Here is a 21,954-nt window from a genome sequence, read left to right as displayed (position 1 = left end):
ACCTAACTTCCTTGAGCTTTAGTTTCGGCTGTTTGGGAAACTAAGTAAGATAATCCAAGTGGGTCTTTAGATTGTCTATGCTCATACTCAATAATGGCTGAATGTGGTTGCTATTATTATGGTCCAAACTTGGTCAACATGTATAACTCTTTTTGTGACTTGGCTTCCAAAACCAAGAATAATTAATGATACACTAAAAATAATTAAAAGCAACTTCACTTTTCATTAATACTCTTAAAATGGTTACAGCAATTAACATAGAAATGCCACCTCTGGGAATCTATTTTAATGGGATGAGGGAACCCTAAATTCAGAAAAAAGTTTCACAAAATTTTGGAAACAAAATGTCCAACTACGAGAGAATAGCTAGATAAACTGTGGAACATTTACTCAGTGGACTATTTTAAATATTTTGCTAAAAAGATAACACAGAAAGTGCTTAGAACATCATGTTCAGGGAAGACGTCCCCAAGAAATCCAAATGTATTTACAGTATAAACATGATTCTATTAATAAGAATCTCTGTGGAAAAGGAGGAAAGTCTCAAAAATAAGTTAAAATGTTAATTAAAATTATTTGTGAGTGGTAGAAACACTGATGGCTTTTTACTCACATGATTCTTCTCTTTTTTGTTTTCCCAAATTAGGGATAGATAAGTAAATATAAAGACAAGGCAGCTGATAGACATCTATGTTCACGGATCACAAAAGTTAACACATCTTTAAGATGGCAGTATTCCCCAAACTGAACTATAGATTTGATATAATGCCTATCAAAATCTCAGGGAACTATTTTGTAGAAATTGACAAGCTGATTCTAGTATCTGTATAGAAATACAAGTGACCAAGAATAACCAAAATAATCTTGAAGAAGAAGAAAATTGGGGGACCCAGAGTTTCCAATTTCAAAAACTTGCTACAAAGCTACAGTAATCAAGACAATGTAGTATCAGCCTAAGGATAGACATATACATCAATGGAACAGCATGAGAATCTAGAAATAAATCCTTACATTTATGGTCAATTGATTTTTGGCAAGGGTATGAAAATAATTTAATGGAGTAAAGAATAGTCTCTGTTAAAAATGATACTGAGAAACCTGGATATCCATGTATAAAAGAATGAATTTAGATCCTTATATCATACACAAAAATAAACACAAAATGGACCAGATGGCTTAAAACTAAAAATCTCTTTGTGACCTTGGGTTAAGAAATGGTTTCTTAGATACAACATCAAAAGCACAAATTGACAAAGGATAAAACAGGTAAGTTGGATTTCATCAGAATTAGAAAATTTTGTGTCAAAGGACATCATTAGGGAAGTAAAAAGACAACCTACAGAATAAGAGAATATTTGCAAATCATTATATGACAAAGGGCTTATATCCAGAGTATATAAAGAACACTTACAACTCAACATTAAAAAGACAAAGAGTCCAATTAAAATTTGGGCAAAAGATGTGCAGAGGCATTTCTCCAAAGAAAATATACAAATGGCAAATAATAAGCACAGGAAAAAATGCTCAATATTGTTAGCCATTAGGGAAATTCAAATCTAAACCACAATGGATACCACTTCACATTCACTAGGAGGGCTGTAATGAATTAGACAATAACAAGTGCTGATAAAGATATAGGGAAATTGGGACCCTCATTTTGGATAATGAAAATACTCTAGAATGAGATTGTGTTGATGACTGCCTAACTCAATATACTAAAGACCACTGCACTGTATACTTTAAATGGGTGGACTTATGGTAGGTAAATACATCTTGACAAGTCTCTTAAAAAAAAAAAAAAAAAAAAAGAGCCTCAAAGGGGAAAAAAAGTTCAGGAAATAAAAAGTAACAGCAGTTTACTATCTAACTCCCTTCTGAATAGAAAAAAAACAAAACCAAAAAGCTAACTCCTGTTCAAACCAAAATTATGATCCTGTATTGGGAAGACAGGGGAATGCGGAGCATGCAGAGGCTTGGTAATGCTGGGGACACAGAGAGCGAAATCCTCATCTCACAAAGTGAGACGTCAGTAGATTAAGTTGAAAACAAAAGAAAACAAAAATCAAAAGAAACAGAAATGCACAAATACTATTTAGAGATATAGACACACATATCAAAGAATCAGCTAGAAGATTTGAGAGTGGCTGCCCCTGAGAAAAGGGAACTATGGGGCAGGGCATCTGGGGACTGTTTATCTCGCTCACTGTTGAAGGACTCGCTGGCTTTTTAAACTTACATAATACTAATAAAAGAAAAAAAATTTTTTTCTTTTTTTTAAAGAAAAATTTTTTTTTCAACGTTTATTTATTTTTGGGACAGAGAGAGACAGAGCATGAACGGGGGAGGGGCAGAGAGAGAGGGAGACACAGAATCGGAAACAGGCTCCAGGCTCTGAGCCATCAGCCCAGAGCCTGACACGGGGCTCGAACTCACGGACCGCGAGATCGTGACCTGGCTGAAGTCGGACGCTTAACCGACTGCGCCACCCAGGCGCCCCAAGAAAAATTTTTTTTAAGAGAGGAAACACCAAAAACTAAAAAATAAAGGCATCAAAGGCTTTACTAAAGCAGACCTACAAGTAAAAGACCCTCCCCTGGAATCCAGTTCTGCTTATAGCATCTTTTAAGAGACTAAAGAACCAAGTCATTAGAAAAATGGGCATATATTCGGTCTCATCTTCAATTCCCCATTAGCTTAGGCCTTGATGGTTAACGTAAAATGAATCTTTTAAGCTTGAATTTCCAGCTTATTACTATATATCTGTTGATAACATGAGAATCCCCTCTGGCTGGTCCAGTGCTTGGAAGAGTTTTGCTCTTGGTGTACTATCACTCTCTTCAATACTGTCTCTGTCAATTCATGGTTATTACAAAATCCACATACATGGTCTTTCCAATGCCTTGGTTTCTATAGCCTTGTCCTTTAATTCACTCAAGCCACTTACTCCTTGACCTTATTACTACCAATCTGGAAATTCTGTTATCTCAGTTTCAACCACCACCTATATTACAGTTCACTTTAGTGATCAATCTCCAAAATCCCTCATCTCTAGGGGATCCTCAATTCATTTATCTTCCCACTTTGACACTATCCCCTAGTGCCACTATATGCTCACTTCCTTCCTTACCCAGTTTAAATCCTGCAGTCAACCATTACAACCATCCTCTCATATCTACCCTCAACTTCCTTGGCCCTCCTCTCACTTTACACTTGTGGATTTAAACCACACCTCTGGTTAAATGCAACTCCGCACCTATAGCGTATCTGTACTTGGGCAGCAGACAACCATTAGACACTGCTCACTTGCAATTCATGACCACTAGCCTCAAGTTGACCCACTGCCCAACAACCGTATTTCCCTGGTCCACTTTCTCTTCTTTTCTCTGCATGACTATTTCAGACTCACTTATCTCTCCTCAAATCTCAACCACTTCCTCCCTTACCCTTATTTTCAGTTGATGATCCTGATTCCTATCTTACTAAGAAAATAGAAGCTATCAACTTCCATAGGTTCTGACCTACCTTCACTGTGCCTGTATGTTCCACCTTCTCTCTAATTATTATGGATGACCTATCCACACTCTTAGCAAAGTCCTACCCTTCTACTTGTGAATTTGATACCATCCCTTCACACTTACTTGAGAACACTGCTCTAGTAAATTTCCCTGCATCAAGTTTCTCTCTTGATACAAAACGCTATACTGCTTAAATTTTTTTTTAAACATTTACTTTTGAGAGACAGAGTGCAAGCAAGAGTGGGGGAGAGGGGGAGAGGGGGAGGGACAGAGAGAGAGAGAGAGAGAAAATGAATCTTAACCAGACTCTTCACTGCCAGCACAGAGCCCAACATGGGGCTTGAACTCACGGAGTGTGAGATCATGACCTGGGCCAAAGTCCGACGCTTAACTGACCGAGCCACCCAGGTACTCCAAAATGCTATATTCCTATTAAAACAAAACAGAAACAAATGCTGCTTCTTCCTTCAGCCACCACTTTATTTTTCTCCTTTCCTTTCTAGCAAAACTCCTTGATAGAGCCTTCTATACTTGTAGTCTCCAAGTTCTCTTCTCTGATCCTCCTGAACATCCATGAGACCATGACACTCCACCAAAATTGCTCTCATGAAAGTCACCAAATAATCCCCACACTGCCAAATCCAAAGGTCATTTCAGTCCTTGTCTTACGTGGAATGCTAAAAACATTTGACCAAATGGATCCCCCTCTCCATTACTTACGTGGGTCCCAAAATACAGTACTCTCCTGGTTTCTTCTCTAACTTCTCTGGTTGTGTCTGTTTCTTCACCTCTCTAATCTCTAAACATTGGGGTGTTCCAAGGCTCAGACCCCAGACCTATTCTCTACCTTAGCTATAGCTTCCTTGCTCTATGATGATGGACCCCAAATTTATAGCTTTAGCCCCAAACTGCAAAATTAACATCTAACGGCCTCTCTGACATCTCCATTTGAATGTCTAATAATCATATCAAACAAATATCCAAAGGGAATTTCTGCTATTCCCTCCCAAACCTGTTCCTTCTGCAGTGATTCCTGTTTAGGTCAATGGCAATTCCATTCTTCTAGTTTTACAAGCCCTAAGCTCTGATGTCATCCTTAGTAATTCTCCCTTACATCCCACATCTGATTCCACACCATGTTCTGTTGGCTCCACCTTGTACATATATCCAGAATTTGAAGACTTCTTACCATATCTTTTGCTACCCCTCTGTCCAAGTCACCATCATGGCTTCCTGGATTATTTCAAAACGACATTAAAATTAGCTTCCAGCTTTTATACTGCTCCCTTTACAATTCGTTTTCAACACAGGAGTAAGAATGATCAAGCAAAGTCAGATCATGATACTCGTCTATTTAAAACCCTGCAATAGCTTTTTGTCTGTCAGAATAAAAGACAAATTGTAGAAGAACCTCATTTCCCATTACTATTCCCCTCCCTCTCCTTAGCTTGCACCAGCCACAGGGGCTATAGCCATATTAGCCCCTTCAAGGAACAAAAAAATATGTCAGGCCTGCTCCTACTTTAGGGCTTTTGCACTTGTCTGCCTGGAATGTTCTTCAAAATGTCCACGTGGCTCACTATTTCACTTCTTTTACTCAAATGTCATCTAAACATTTAGACCTCCCTGGGCACCTAATTTCCCAGTGTTCTTTTTTTTTTTTCTCAAGTACTCACGATTTGACATAGTACATATTTTACTTTAACTTGTTTCTATGCCGCTCATACTAATCTGTAAGCTTCGTTTATGTCTTTGGGTTTTTTGATTCTTTTGTTCATTGCTAAATCTCCAGCAACTCAGAACAGTGCCTAGCACATAGTAAATGTTCAATAAAAATTTTGAAAATAAATCCACCACTGGATTCCAGTGCTTCGTATAGATGATAAACATAGTAGTGCTCAGAAAATATGTATTGAAAAGAATGAATGTCAAAAAGATGGTGCTTTCCTTTAAAAATATACCAAGACAAGATGAAATCTAGCTGATCACTCTGTACTGTAGAATGAAACCAATTAAACCATGAACAACTTAGAAAAATGCATGGGATCCTTACCTAGGTCAGCTCTCGCCTCTTTTTTCTTCTGAGATGCCCAACCCACTATGGAGAGCTTATCTCCTCCTGATTTCTCCTCTAAGCCTCTATTCAAACGCCAGATTTTCAGTGTATTGTCATCAGAGCAGGTAGCAATCTAGTGAGAACCAGGAAGGGAGTCAAGAAGTTTCAATCAAAGACTTACAACAAAGGAAAAATTTTGTAGATCTTAAGGACTCATAAGGAGAATTATTCTGTCTGACACACCAGGATATAGAAAATGATATCTGAAAAATCATATACTTCCATTCTTTGCTTTCAGGAATCACTCCAGATTTCCAAAGGACTCTCTATAGTTTCTTAATAATTCTGCTGGTATGTCTTTCATTACCAGTCATTTATTACCTGACCTAATGCCCTACTATAAAACCAAGTTCATTTCATTTTTGCCTTAAAAACTTGGGCTAGTCATTATCTTTATAACTTTCTATAGAACTATGACATATATAATTATAATACCTTTTTTACTCTCCCTCTTAAATGATAAACCAGTACATGTCACCATTCAATTTCTACCACTTTCTTCTGAATTATACATGATCTGGCTTACTGCTAAAGTAATGGGATCATTTCCAAGATCAGGCTTAGTTCATGACTCTAGGAAGCTGTGACAAGTAGAATGAAACCATTCCTTTGAGATTCTTTTTAAATAGGTAAAGGAGCGATCTGGGAAAACAACAAGTTCACTAGGCTGAAAGAAGTTAAAAATAACCTTTGCCCCTTTAAAAATATCTGACCATTCCCGGTCTTGGTCCCAGCCTTTTATGGCAGAGAAAGTCCAGCCTGAAGAGCTTGTGGCAAATGGCCACTGGTACCAGAGCTGTTCCCCAGCATTTGTTTATATAATTTCTCTATTTCAGTCACTAAAGAGAGAGAAAAAAAGAACACACGTTCTCTTAAGTCTTGGCCCCCAAGAGACTGGCAGCTTTTTCCTTTCCTTACTGGGAGGCCAAAAGAAGACACACATATTTAACTGCTCAACAAGAAATGCCTGGAATCCCCAGTTACTCTATGGTCTATTAATAAGAGTTATTAGTTCCAGAGCACCTACTGTGCATCTGACAATTTACATTTTTTTAACTTGTTTAATACTCACAATGTAAAAAACCTTGAACTCAAATAACCTCATCTGCAGATTAGAATAAAGTTGTTTGCCCAACGTCACCACAATTAAGTGGCAAAGCTAGACTGAAATATTATGTTTTTCCAATTTCAGAGGCTAGAACCTTTTGTTTTTATACCATACCTACCTTCCTAACTCTAGGCTGGGAGCAAAATTATTTTATTTTATTTTAATGTTTATTTACTTTTGAGAGACAGAGAGAGACAGAGCATGAGCAGGGGAGGGGAAGAGAGGGAGAGGGAGGCACAGAATCCAAAGCAGGCTCCAGGCTCTGAGCTGTCAGCACAGAGCCCGACGTGGGGCTTGAACCCAAGAGCCGTGAGATCATGACCTGAGCCAAAGTTGGACACTTGGACACTTAACTGACTGAGCCACCCAGGTGCCCCTAGGAACAAAATTATTTAAAAAAAACTTTTAAAAGGGTAGTCACTAGGTGAGTATAGGTAAACAGCCCTGTCATCTCCTAGGAGTCTTTCGTGTGCATATACATGAGGACAATATATGGTGGTTGAAAAAAGATGACATAAATAACTGAAAAATTAAAAAACTATCCCAATTCTACAAAATAGAAAATATGTTAAAAGCAGATATTTCACTGGAAGTTACATGGAATCTCAGAAGGAAAATGTCATTGGGATATAATTATTGGTGATTAAAGCGATTAAGTTAAAAAAAAAAAAAAAGGCCTATCACGAGGCTGACCACAGAAATGGTTATATAGGGATACAGAAATAAAAAGAAATCCACAGCAGTATTGGAAAGCTAGCAGAGATGCCTTGAGTAGAGCAGACCATAAAAAGTTTCTGGAAGATAAAAAACAGATGGGAACAAAACCTCAAAACTTCATACATGAAAGGGGAGATCTCCACAGAAGTGATATTTCTTGTAAATCCCAATAACCCAAAGACCAGGGGAAGCAGAGGCCAGGAGAGTGACTGGAACTTGGGCTGCTATTGTATGAAAGCCCTACATGTACATAAAGATTATGATTATGTTTCTGGTCTTTCTACATTTCAGGATTTTGTTTTTAAGTATTACTGTTAATTTTTTTAAGTGAGAAATGTCTAAAACATTTTAGAGCTACTTATGTAGTTTTGCCATAGATAACCTAGCAAATTAAGACTTCACAGCAAGCATTGTTTAGGCATGTGAACACTAAATTGGATTGTGAAGAACAGTCGAGATGTTACCTTTAATATGTCACATTGATAATATGTAGATAGTTAATAAAACTAGTTTTTTCACCTTAGAATTTTTTTTACTTTAGTTTCGGATAAAATTTAATTACATTAAAAACTTAATTCTACGTTTAGGAAAACAATGACTTCCAAGGAATCAAGAAATCCATTCTTATTCTTTAGTGTAAGTTTCTCTACTGGTAGAGAAAAGTAGAATGTGTATGATTAATGCTGACATAGATCCTGGATGGCCTCTACTTCTTTCGATCTCTATTTAAACATTGAAGTCTGTATAACACTCAAAATAACCTTGGGAAAATCTACAAATCTGTGATCCACTTTTTAAATCAACTACAGAGATTTATTTACAAACCTTTGTGAAGTCTGATGGACACCAGCACACAGATGTGACCTCTTGAGAGTGACCCTGGAGTACCGTAGGAGGATGCCAGGGTGTGGAGACCTATTACACCATCAAAAAAAGAAAAAAACAAGTCAGCAGAGCAGTGCTAGGTCTCCCAGATAGAGCCTTGGAATCTCTCCATATTTGTACCTTAGATAGCTTTGTTACCAAACGTCTCTTAAGTATGCCTAGTTATAGCTCAGAAAAGAGTTCCAATGGGCAAAATATTTCTGCCACCGATCTGAGAAAACAGATATGAACTCAGATACCAGGACAGGACTACCTAACTATCTATATATATTTTGACTAAAATTCAAGAATGACATTTTTCCTCACTTCTTAGCTGGTAACTTTCTGCAAGGATGGGGTTCAGCTGCTAGGTAGTGTGCACTTCAAGGGAGCCCTGTTTTTACATAGCCTAGGCATTTTCAGATCTTCTCTAATCAGTGACTTCTGGGAATACTGCATTAACTAAACCCTGAAGGCATCTCAGACATACTACCAGTTCTCCTGCAACAAGAGGACAGTCTTTCATCCAAAAGACTCACTGATTTTTACCAAAGTCATCCCTTCATTTTGAAGGACTATAAACCATATACTTTTACATGGCACTTTGGTATCCTTTTTGGAACAAAAGAATCTTTTACAATTTCATTTTGGTTAATTTGATTAAAGAACTCTTGAATTTTCAGTTAATTTCTGCTATGTTTTAATGAATCAAGGGTCATATTATGCAGTACAACACACATGACTAAGGATCAGATTCCCCCCCTCACTGGATGCCATTAGTGATCTGCATTTGACAGTTGATTCATTCGAGAGCTGTCAATCCCTTTCAGAGGCCATGGGAATTAATCAGCACAATATGGCACAAACTCATTTAACTATTATTAGCACATGTGTTTGAAAAAGAGAAATTATTCCCTTTTCATTTTCCCAAGGCTCTGAATCATTGCTCATCTGTATGAAGAAAGTGGAGGCGACTCTGGAAAGAATATTTGCAAGAATGACTAAGTAAACTTAATAGATTTCCTTCAATTGTAGTGAAGATATTCAACACACTGATTCATAAGGTTCTCCAACTCAATCATTACTACTCCTCTCTTGGGTTAAATGGCACAGGTAATGATTCAAAAAGCAAAAAAAGAGAAAGAACAGAGTCTAATTTGTCTCGCTGGGTTAATTAGAGTTTTGCAGAAAAAGCTTTTTCCTGAGTATTAACAAAAAGGATCTCACTTTCTGCCTCCTACAATAGCACAGAGAGCAATAACTCATTCTCTCACAAGGTAGCATATTTTAGAAAAGACTTTCATTTCAGGAGTCACAGAAATTCTCCATCCTCTCTCTTTGGGATGGCCCCAGCCCATTAAGTTTCTCTTCACCCAAGGCCCAAGCAGGATGGGTAGCAGCAAATTAAAAGGGAGAGAAAACCCTCATGTTCTTTTGACCCTCCCTGGTAGAAACACATTACTCTACTGCATTGGTTTACTCTGCTTATGGCCTCTAGCTTGTCATTTCATGATACTGGCTCTTCTTCAATTTCCTAGGCATTATAATACCTAAGGAAACCTAAACGTGTATACAAAGGATTAAAATAAATTAAAAAACAAACAAACAAATATCCGCCAATAGAATCCATGTACATTTTTGCATTTACCTATAGGATCTAAGAGAAAAAACAAAAGATCCCTTGGAAAAACTTTTTACAAACTGTAAGATAGGAATAATAATGACAATAAAAGTCAGCATTTGTTGAGCCAGGCACTTTACATAGCTTCAAACGTGGGGGGAGAAGGTTCCTCAAAAAGTTAAACATAGAATTAATTACTAGACGACCCAGCGCTTATATTCTTAGATATACACACAGAAGAGCTGAAAATGTATGTTCAAACACTTGTACATGAACGCTCATAGGTGCTTTATTCATAAAGCCAAAAACGTGAAATAATTCAAAAATCTACCAACTAATAAAGGCATAAGTAAAATGTGGTCAATACATACAGTGAATACTCAGCCATAAAAAGGAATGGAGTACTGATACCTGCAACAACATGATGAATCTTGAAAACACTGTGTGACTCTATGTGTAGGATATGTCCAGAAGAGGCAAAACCATAGACAGAACAGAGGTTAGTGCTTGCCAGAGGCTGAAGGCAGGGAAGAACAGAGAGCGACTCTTATTAAAAGGTATAGTGTTTCGTTTTGGAGTAATGAAAACATCTGGGAATGAAATAGTGATGGTGGTTGCACGATATTGTGATTATACTCAAAATCCCTGAACTGTACATTGACAAATGACTAAAATGATGAACCTTATATTCTATGAATTCTATCTCAACAAAAAAAAAGTGGAGAGAAGGACATGAGGTAGGCTGAAATGAGAGGTACTGTCCAGCAAGTTTATCTGAATGGTAGTTACAAGCGCTTTCGCAGTTTAGGACTATACTAGCGTGGTATAGTACCCTTGCTGACTACTTGAAGGAGATAAAATGTCCTCTGGTGAAGCTCAAGTTGTTTTTAAATCCTTCCTTTTTATTCAAGTAAGTTTTTATTTATGGTCACTTCATTTTTATAAAACATTACTGTCTTTACATGATTTCATTTTTTTAAAAGCCTCTATTTTTAAGTAGGAAGAGGAAACTAAGTCCAGGAGACATTTACACCTGTGCATCCTGGAGAGGGTCAAACCATGGAAAACTGCCCTCTCTTACATATTCTAGCTGTTATACAGACTTTGCTTCAAGGCATGAAGAGTCCCTGTGGTAAAACTCCTTGAACTATAAACGCAACAGGTAGAAAGAACTGGCTCTAAGCTATGCATGTAATGAACATTTTGTATCCTTAAACGTACAAAAAAGATGAGCACCTTTCCCCCCCAAAATCTCCTTACTATGCCCAGAGAGAAACCAAATCTCATCTTTATTTCTGCCATGAGATCATTTACACTTCCTAAAGTGTCAGGCTCAATGTTTCGCCAGTCAGCGGTAGAATTGACTGTGCCAAATGAGTTTATTTATAACCACTTCAATACTATTCAGCGGCTATAACAGAAATGAACCAGGAAAAGGAGGTGAGGGATAAGAAATTAGAAAGAAAAAAATATATTAACTGTATTTTGAAGTCTTGGGCCTCAGTATCAGAGAGCCTAACTATATTATATCTCCCCTTTGCTGAGCAGTGGTAAAGATTAGAAGGCTATTCTCTTCTGTCTTAAGATCTGAAACTCCTTTATTTCACTGTTTTCTTGTGCCCATGGGCTTTTTAACATAGGAAAAATCCCAACACTTGAAGGAATTCTGACTGCTGGAAACACAGCAGAGCTATAAGATAACCTAACAGCCTGGATACTCAGCTTGCATGGAATGGTTTTAAACTACACCCCCACCTTATTTTTTAATCATGGAAAAGAGAAACTGAGCCACGTCACTAGGCAAATTCAATTTTAGGAGCAGTGAGCTTGCCAGGATCTCAAATATCAGAGCCTGCACATTGAGTTATGTGTGGACAGGCAGGAGAACATCATGTCTGAACCACATCATTCAGCACTGACATGTGACCCTGCCTAGGAATTTAGAAAGGGTCACCCATGTATGTGATAGCCACTGAGTAGACATCTGAAAATGGGTTACTAACAACAGCCAAGTATCTTTACTGCATGTCTCTAAAGAAACTATACCTCCACCCTTATTCCCTGAAACGAAACAAAACAGTTTGCGTACTAAAGGAAATAGAATTGACAATAAAATATATCTCTAAACACATACACCCATGTATAATACACAATTATATGCATAATTACATATATGTAATAAAAAACTTATTTTAAAAGATCTTTAATAATGATCAGTGCATTAAGTATTTTTTGCATAATCTTTTATTATGCTTTTTTGTATGTGTAATTTTCTTTTAAAGAATTAAAAAACTTAAAAAGATACAGACTTTGGTAGGAATAAAATCTTCCTGCTAAGTTGGAAGTCAAATAGAAAAAGGAATGGAGATAAGATAGTGAGAGAAGGAGAAAGGGAAAACAAAAAGAAAAATAAGCATTAAGACCAAATTTGAAACTCAAAACTTAAAATATTAGAAGAAAGCATTAGTATTGCTAACCTATATCATCAAAGTTTAAAACTCGTATCAGAAAATTTTATAGACAAGAAACTAAGTAAAAACTCTTATGAATCAGGGTCTCAAGCATATATTTTACAAGCAAATTTTCATTTAAAAATACAATAAGTAGGGGTGCCTGGGGGGCTTGGTCGGTTAAGTGTCCAACTTTGGCTCAGGTCATGATCTCACAGCTTGTGAGTTCAACCCTGCTTTGGGCTCTGTGCTGACAGCTCAGAGCCTGGAGCCTGCTTCAGATTCTGTGTTTCCCTCTCTCTCTCCCCGCCTCCCCTGCTCATGCTCTCTCAAAAATAAATAAACATTAAAAAAAATAAAAATACAATAAATAAAAAAAAGAAACGTGCTTGTAGGAAAAGAGGCAAGTACAACACAAAAGCAACTTGGATAGAACAACGTCTCCACCATGTGACCATCTAGGATATTGTGACTAAAAACTCTTAAGGTAGTGTTGCATTTTTGTACTTCTAGGTATTATTCAGAGAAATCATTTTTTGGTGTGTCCCCCAGGACCAGATGAAATTAAGCTGAAGAATTATCCTTCATACCTGACAGATTCTATCCTGTCCTAAGCCAACATTAAAGATACGACTTCCTATAGGTTGGCAGGACCTACGAATGATGTAATTGCCTCCTAAGAAGGGATTTGATAACATTGAATCTGGGTCTATGAAGTTTGAGACATTATGACTCTAAGATCCAAAATGTGTGAATTCTGATCATTTAATTCACCAATGTCAGGGACATTTATGATATTACAGGGCAACCTAGAAGATAATTAATTTCTAGCCCTAGAAAAACAATGCCATATTACTCTTATTTCTCTGAACTCCCAGACACTTCTATAATTAATTAGTCCCACAAGAGCTACTTTTCAGTGGTCAGCAAGTGCTACTTGTGTAGTATTTCAGTTTTCTCCACTAGTGTCAAATGGAAAGCTTTAAATTTATTTTTAATATATTTTTTAATGTTTATTTTTGAGAGAGAGAGAGAGAGAGAGAGAGAGAGAGAGAGAGAGGATCTGAAGCAGGCTCTACACTGTCAGCACAGAGCCAACTTGGGGCTTGAACTCACGAACCACAAGATCATGACTGGAGCTGAAGTCAGGCGCTTAATGGACTGAGCCACCCAGATGACCCCAGCAGCTTTAAATTTCTTAGCTTATAGTAGTCACTTAGGTATCATTGTTATTTAAAAAGTAAAAAAATATTGGGGCACCTGGGTGGCTCAGTCAGTTAAGTGTCCGACCTCAGCCCAGATCATGATCTCACAATTCATAAGGTAGAGCCCTGTGTCAGGCTGTGTGCTGACAGCTCAGAGCCTGGAGCCTGCCTCGGATTCTGTGTCTCCCTCTCTCTCTGCCCCTCCCCTGCTCATGCTCTCCCAGTCTCTCAAAAACAAATAAACGTTAAAAAAAAAAAAAAAAAAGTAAAAAAATATTATAAACTTGTGAAATGGGAAATCAGTAAAATAAAAAAATTAAATAATGCTATTAAATATATACAAAAGTGAGAAGCACCTGGACAGCTCAGCTGGTTAAGCGTCTGACTCTTGATTTTAGCTCAGGGCGTGAATCTCACGGTTCGTTGAGTTTGAGCCCCGCTTTGGGCTCTGTGCTGACTGTAGTGCAGCGCCTGCTTGGGATTTGGATTCTCTCCTTCCCTCTCTCTCTGTCCCTCCCCCACACTCTCTCTCTCTCTCTCAAAATAATAAACTTAAAAAAAAAAAAATATATATATATATATATATATATATATATATATATATAAAAACTTGATAAAGCATCTATTCTATTCTAGTAACCTTAAGATTGAACACTTATGAAAGAGTAAAGGATACAATTGCCATACAAATATTTTTGAGTGTTTTGTGTAAGGCTCTATGGTTAATTTGGGTATAGGATCCTGGGGATTAAAATACTGTATTTTAAAGATATTTCTAGGGGCGCCTGGGTGGCGCAGTCGGTTAAGCGTCCGACTTCAGCCAGGTCATGATCTCGAGGTCCGGGAGTTCAAGCCCCGCGTCAGGCTCTGGGCTGACGGCTCGGAGCCTGGAGCCTGTTTCCGATTCTGTGTCTCCCTCTCTCTCTGCCCCTCCCCCGTTCATGCTCTGTCTCTCTCTGTCCCAAAAATAAATAAACGTTGGAAAAAAAAAAAAAGATATTTCTAAACAATTTTTATTTACTTATTTTGAGAGAGAGTGTGTGTGCAAGCAGGGGAGAGGCAGAGAGAGAGGGAGAAAGAGAATGCCAAGGAAGCTCCACGCTCAGCGCAGAGCCTGACATGGGGCTTGATCTCATGATCAAGGCAGAAAGGCAGTCCAACGTGTTTTTCCAGGAAGTAGGACAAAGTAGTTAAGACTCTCTCCGGTCTTCTGAATTCTCAATTTCCTGATAATCTGTGAAACTCCTGGAGGACACAGATTGTCATTTCTGAGAAGCTCTGGCCATGAAAGTGTGTTATATTCTGACAGAGAGAGGTTTGGCTATGTTAAGAAGCAAGAAGCAACTTGTATTGAACATCTGATGTAAAGAAAGTTAACAGTACGTGTTTGTATTCAACTTGCTCATCTTAGAAAAAATATTTGTAAGAACACTTTAGTCTCTTTAACCTCTTTGTGAGGGAAGTTTGGCAACTTACCTTCCAGATATAGGCAGCTTCATCACTTGAGCCACTGACTAAAAACTGGTCATCTGGACTAAGACTGGATTTAACATAGAAGGTAGAGTTTTGATGTCCATTGAAGATAGCCACTGCCAGAGGGGGGAAAAATAAAATTACTTGGTTCTTATTATTTCCAGTGTTCAAATAAATGCAGACAGTATACATGTTCTAACAAGTTTTATTAGTGTATTGACTATTGAATATTGAAACAGATAGTCAAGCTATTTTCACTAAATTAAAAGGAATTGGACATTGTCACAAAAGTAAAGGAAGTCTCAGAGAGAGGCTTTATATTAGATGCACTCTCATGACCTAAGCCCAAATACTTGGTATAGAGCTGGCTATAGAAGAGAAAGTGATGAAAAACATTCCTAAGAAGAATGGAACCAGTCTCCACTCTTTTAGTAAAATGCCTTTATTAGACCCCTCTTTCCCCACCCTGAGGAAGGGCTTTTCCATTGTATAATACATTGGTCCTTCTTCCTCTAAGACTTCAAATCTCAAGGACAAATTTCCTATTTTATTCTTTCCTCACTAGACCTCACAGTGCTTTGAACAGAGTAGATTTTCAAACATTGTTGCATGAATAAGCAGTAATCAGTGGAAAGAGTTAAGATTTAGGGACAGGTCATTTGGGATGTAGGAATCTATCTTAATTTTTTTGTAGGAGTCTTTTTAATTCCACACTTTAAAAAGGCTGGAAAGAAGTAGCTAGTGGGGTAAACTATATGTTCACACGTAAGATACTCCAACTAGGTTAGTTTTAGCCTTCAGGTTTAGACTTCTTACTACCTGTGGTAAAAGGGCAAGTAATCCAATCTAGCACAATGTGCTTGACAGGTTCTTCTACCCTCAGACCAAAACCTGAGGCCTCTGGTATGAGAACACTAATAGGAAATATAAGAAAAATAATCTCACTTATTGGAGAATTTAAGGATACATATAAACAGGAAAAAAAATTCACTCCAATCTTCTAACAGAAAGGAAACAGGAATTATTAAGGGACTTAATAGCTTTCCTTAAGTGGTCATAGAAACCTCTTCCTTTTACCAGAATAAAACTGGAAAAAGATCTTGTAGTTTTTGCTTTTCAAGAAAAAGCCTACATATTAAATAGTTTCCACGGCAACACTCTCAATGTGGAAGTAGAATGTGAATCAATTCAGATATAATTTTCTTTTCATCTATTATGATAGATAAATCCTCACAAAATAAACAGCATCCTTTGTTCTGAATCCAACTCCAAAACTATATTTATTTTTTTCAACTCTAACTATGAATGGAAAACTACAGACCAAATTTCCCACTAAACCAGTAAGTGTTTACTGCCCTCTGCTGGTCTAATAATGTACACTGTAAATGCTTCAAACCTTTTGAAAAATCCTTAAACCTGTATTGGCTTTGATTAGCTTAACTTAAATTAATAATTTGGGCTCTGAAAATGCTTTACTGAAGTAGTTCAGAGTCATCCTTATGAACATCACTTAGTATAATAAAATATTGTGAATTAAAAGCATGGGAAATGAAATATTAAGCCCAGGACCCTCTGAAGGATTTTTAATTAAAAAAATTTTTTATTAACATTTATTTATTTTTTGAGAGTCAGAGAGAGACAGAGCATGAGCAGGGGAGGTACAGAGAGAGGGAGACACAGAATTGGAAGCAGGCTCCAGGCTCTGAGCTGTCAGCACAGAGCCAGATGCGGGGCTTGAACCCACAAACCGTGAGATCACGACCTGAGCCGAAGTCAGTCGCCCAACCGACTAAGCCACCCAGGGGCCCCAGGACCCTCTGAAGTTTTGAAAAAGATAAGCAATTACCAGATGTCACACACACATCTGTCACTCAATTTCTAAGGAATGTTATCTATCTACCTATCTATCTATCTAATACTATTTTAGGAGCACAGGAAAAAGGTCACTAAATTATTAGTAAAGTAGCATTGGGCATATTTGTTCGATGACAGAGGGACAAACTAAACTCAAGCCCCCCTTTAGGGCCACACCATAAAAAAAAAAATGACACAAAAAGAGCTCTTGTGGGGCATCGGGTGGCTTAGTCGGTTGAGCGTCCAACTTCAGCTCAGGTCATGATCTCACAGTTTGTGAGTTCGAGCCCCACGTCAGGCTCTGTGCTAACAGCTTGGAGCCTAGAGCCTGCTTCAGATTCTGTGTCTCCAACTCTTGCTCCCCCTCCCCCCCTCCACTCACACTCTCTCTCTCTCTCTCTCTCTCTCTCTCTCTCTCAAAAATTAACATTAAAAAATTTTTTTAAAAAAAGGAGCTCTTGTATATTTGATAACACAATTGGGATTATATTTTTATTTTTTGGAGAAAGATTTTAAAAAGTCTATTTTATATGGCTATTTAAATTAAAAGCTATCCAAGTTCTGGCTTTACTCAGGAAAATAGGAAAAGTTATACACCGTTCCCCTTTCCAAATAATCTTGTTCTTGTTTAGACAAACACCAGAACCAATCCAGGGTGTTAGAAATACCAACTGTGAAGCTGTCATAGAATTCAAACTCCTAATAATGGCTTGGGGCAGTCTTTGGAAACTTCTGTAAGAGCCCAGCTAAATTCTATACTATTTTAAGGTTCCTTATTTATCAACACATCTTACTTTAATGGGAACTAGGTAACTTTGGGGATTGGTTATAGAATTCAAAGTCTGTTTCTGACCTGAGCAAGAACCAGGTTACGAATATGTAGCTTGCCTAAGTAATTGATAATATTCTTAAAATTATGTAACCCAAATAACCCTTTTCGATGATGTCTAAGAAATTTTCACTTCTTTTTATAAAATGTCATGTATCAACTTTGAACACCAAATTCCAATTTTAATTTTCTTGAAGAAAAAAAAAAAGCGAGGTTGGGGAAAACTAGAGATATTTAAGGAGGCTGAGTAGATAAAAACTATTTAGGGGCTTAAAAACTTCAGCCCCCTAATTTTAACAAACAACCCCCAAACAAGACAAAAGCTAAGCAGAACAGCTTTCTGTATCACAAAAATTGAGATAAATCTAAATATAGTCAAAGGGACATAATTTCAGGAAAGACTCACCGTTAACATAAAATTAAATCACCATAGAGAGCAGGATTCTGTTTACTTGTGCAATTACCACAGGGAAATGTATCTATCAAAACATCACTAGAACTAATCAAAGACCTCAAAGTCCTCATACGTCTTCATAAATTTGGTTTAGAAAAAAGGCCAATATTAAATTATCATTAACAAACACTTCCATATTAGTTTTTGGGTAGGAGATTTGAAGTTGCTAAGATCTTACCTGGAGAAGTCTTTAATCCAGTCATATTGAACATGTAGATGTTGTCATCTGTGCAGTTAGCAAATAAAGTAGAGCCCGTGGAATCCAAAATCAGACTTGAGTATCCTAGAAAAAGGAAACTTTAGTTAGCATGTCCTGATGACAGTGAGTAGAACAGAAGTGAAAATGTGGAGGCAAAAAGAACATTCTACAAGATTATCAGAATTTGTCTTCCCCCAAATATATATAAACCAAAAATATTCTTCAGAGTGTTTATCTTTCTAATTTCAAAAAGATACAATGACATGTTAGCTTTAAGTCTGTGTTGCTGAAAACCAGCTTGATATTTATTTTTAAAATTTTAACAAAAACTCGCACATCTAAAAAAAGTCCTACAGGCTATAAAAAGGCTTACCTAGTTTTCGAGTGCTGCTACCTGGGTACAGAAAAGACTTGGATGCTATGGGTTCCTGTCGATAAGCAGTATAATTCTTCCGTAAATCCCATATTTTGATTACCCTAAAAACCAAGGTAAAGAAAGTTATTTTGTAGCCACCCAACTCCAACCAGTTTCAACTACATTGAATGTGAAAGGACTTTTAATCTGACTCCTCTGGCTCATCAATCAGGTATAATGAGGATATCTCACTGGGAAACAGATTGAACTATCTCATACCGTTATTTCCAATGTCAGGCTAACAACTTAAGCAGAACGGAAACAGATGTGATCTGACCCAGTGATGGGTTACCTTGAGTTTACTTTAAGGGAGCGGAAAAGGAAGATGAAGGTTGGGTTCCGATGGTCTTTGTTTCATTGTTTTCAGAAACAAAACAAAATAAATGCTTCCTAAGCCATTAACACTCTGCATGTAACCTCTAACATCATAAGGAATAAGCCCTGTCCCTATGGTTATCTCTCTATATAAATCCTTAAGTAATCTAAATAAATTTTCCCGTGAAATGAAGTATTTCTTCATTTCACTTATTGGTATAATTGTCTTAATCCTCAACATCTAGTTTATAGACAACCTGAAAAAAACCCAAGTTTGGTATAAAAGGGCAGTATCCTTGGAAACAAACAGAGCAAGCTTTCACAGCCATTCAGAAGCATTACTAATAACCTTCAGATAATCCTTCATTTGTGCCTGAGAATTTGGTCCACAGACAAGTTTTGGTGTCCAGAAGAGACAACAGAAATCCTAGTTCATTAAGCCATCATCCTAAATTAGTTTCGAAGGTAGGGATGCCTTCAGAGATACAATGAGCAAATAAGAGGGCAAAGAAGGGTGCTTAAAAAAACATTCAAAGAATTTTTATTCTAACAAAGCAACCAATCAAGAAGTACCACAAACTTATTTGAAAACCAAACATTCAGACCAATCACGGATGGTAGGTATGTGAAAGTCATTAGGCCTTATTACTCCTTGAAATGCCCATTATATACCCAGAATCAGATTTCTTCTTTTAGGGTTATTACTAAACCTGAGAAGATAAAATCCAAAATAACAGAAATCTTACTCCTCAAAATAAGACCCACTGCTTAAATTCTACCGCATGGACAAGTGAGCTACCCATCCAGCTTCTCTACAACAGCAATAGCAGCCAACACAATGCTCCCTGTGCTAGGTAATGTGCTCAGTGTGATACATTACCTCATTTAATTTTTTGAGCAAAAGTCCTAACTAGGTATTTTTCAGTGTCATCTGTAGTTCTCAGCTGGATATTCACTACGCCGAAAGTTAAAAGCACACACATTCAATTTTAACGGGACTAGGTGACTTCCCTATGTTTATGAAAGAGATCTCATCAAAAGAAGCAAGGCTCTTACCCATCCACAGCTCCCGCCGAGACTAATGTATTCTCATCTTGAAAGAGGACCACAGTAACACTCTGCTGGAAATCCTAACAGCACCAGAGGCAGAAAAAGAATGGCAGAAAGTCCTATTTTGGGTATCATAATCTTTACCACAAAGAAACCAAGATGCTAAAATGATGGCTTCCCCCTCACCCAAACTCTGAGTTAGACTAAATTTTCCCTTTCTAATAATCCTAAATCAGATATTTATCCTGACCAAGAAGTAATTTTGTGTGAAAATGACCTAAACATCATTAAGTTATAGTACATAGTGTTGACTTTGCCTTGTACTCAAGAAACAAACTGGTTCTACTTAAAATCAGCCCTACTAATAAACTGTGTATTCTTAGAAAACTCATTTAACTTCCCTGTGCCTGTTTCATCTGTAAAATGTCACCGTCTACCTAAACTATCATACAGGAGTGTCTAAAGAATTATGGATAAAAAATGACTACATGCTCTGAAAAATTAAAAGGAGCTCAGTAGAGTTTTACCTCCTAATTGTCATTAACAAATTTCCTTGGCTCAGAATCTGATTGTCTAAAATGATATTAATTTTAACTTCATCTGGCCTCCAAAAATCACGTTAACCCTGTCAGTTTCTTCTCATGCCTGTGTCCTATTCATGGTTTACAATTTTAATTAGTAAACACATTTCTCTAATATTCTCTATATTAATTTGAATCCTACAGACCAGGAATATTAGCAAAATAAACACAATAAGACCCACCAAAAAAATGGCGATTTTTTTTTTTTTTGAAAGAGAAAAGGTATATTATGGGCATTGTTTAAGCTTTGACTACAAATTTTCAGAGAGATACTATATTCTACCTAAATGTCTCAATATATTTAATATTTTGCCAAATGTTTAAAAAAATACTAAAAACCTACATATTTCCTGTAGTTATGAAAACAACAGGGATTCCCTCCTCCTAAAGAAAACTCTATCAAGGTACTTAATATGCTTCTTCAAACCATCCCCCCTTTTCTAATGAATTACATTATACTCTAGATGCGTGTATGTATGGAGGTCTCTAGGATGAGGCTCAGGAAGATGACTTTTTACTATACTTCCAGGTGACTGTGTTGCACCCTACAGTTTGAGAACTACTACTATAGTACTGTAGGTATTGAGTATTAAGCAGTAAACCACTGATACCAAGAGGAAATGAAGATTCTCATTCATTTAATCTATAGCTCCTATTTTATGCCCAAGAAGTTCTGTAAAATGAGATTCTATCCTGTTAAGATGCACACATGTACACAGCTATAAAACCTTACCACAGAAGGAGCAAGTCCTTTTGAATTCTGTTTCTTCTTAGGTTTTGAAGGGGTTTGCTTGTCTAAGGTATTGTGAGCTCCACTGATTTGATTCACTTGCCTATAAAATCCATCTGAAACATATTCCGAACAAACTGATTTAGGTTTCAGAACTTTATTCCCATGCTGAATATAGCATTTACGTATAAGATCCCAAAATTGTATTCCTAAAAGTGAAAGAAGAAGCTGGGAGCTACTGCATTACATTTCTTTCAGTGAGATTATAATATATCAAAAAAAAAATAAACGTATGGATATTTAGAGCAGCTTTATTCCTAACTGCCAAAACTTAGAAGCAATCAAGATGTCTTTCAGGAGATGAATGTATAAGTAAACTGTGGTATATCCAGACAATGGCATATTATTCAGTGGTAAAAAGAAATGAGCTACCAAGCCACGAATAGACATGGAGGAAC

General features: G+C 37.1%; 1 protein-coding gene across 4 annotated transcripts in view; it reads right to left on the bottom strand.

Annotated features, from left to right (window-relative positions):
• Window positions 1–21,954, bottom strand: part of DTL (denticleless E3 ubiquitin protein ligase homolog) — a 48,825-nt gene that overhangs the window by 15,036 nt on the left and 11,835 nt on the right. For all 4 annotated transcript variants that reach the window (XM_045452465.1, XM_045452464.1, XM_045452466.1 and 1 more), the window contains exons 7-13: window positions 21,500–21,612; window positions 20,192–20,265; window positions 18,779–18,882; window positions 18,385–18,489; window positions 15,073–15,185; window positions 8,282–8,371; window positions 5,569–5,704 (exon numbers count right to left, since the gene is read on the bottom strand). In XM_045452465.1, coding sequence (XP_045308421.1) covers window positions 5,569–5,704; window positions 8,282–8,371; window positions 15,073–15,185; window positions 18,385–18,489; window positions 18,779–18,882; window positions 20,192–20,265; window positions 21,500–21,612 — 735 coding nt within the window. The remainder of the gene's footprint in view (window positions 1–5,568; window positions 5,705–8,281; window positions 8,372–15,072; window positions 15,186–18,384; window positions 18,490–18,778; window positions 18,883–20,191; window positions 20,266–21,499; window positions 21,613–21,954) is intronic.

This window comes from Leopardus geoffroyi, chromosome C3, assembly GCF_018350155.1.
Source record: "Leopardus geoffroyi isolate Oge1 chromosome C3, O.geoffroyi_Oge1_pat1.0, whole genome shotgun sequence".
NCBI lineage: Eukaryota > Metazoa > Chordata > Mammalia > Carnivora > Felidae > Leopardus > Leopardus geoffroyi.
The sequence above is the reverse complement of the archived record's forward strand: the minus strand, read 5'-3'. Positions and strand labels throughout refer to the sequence as shown.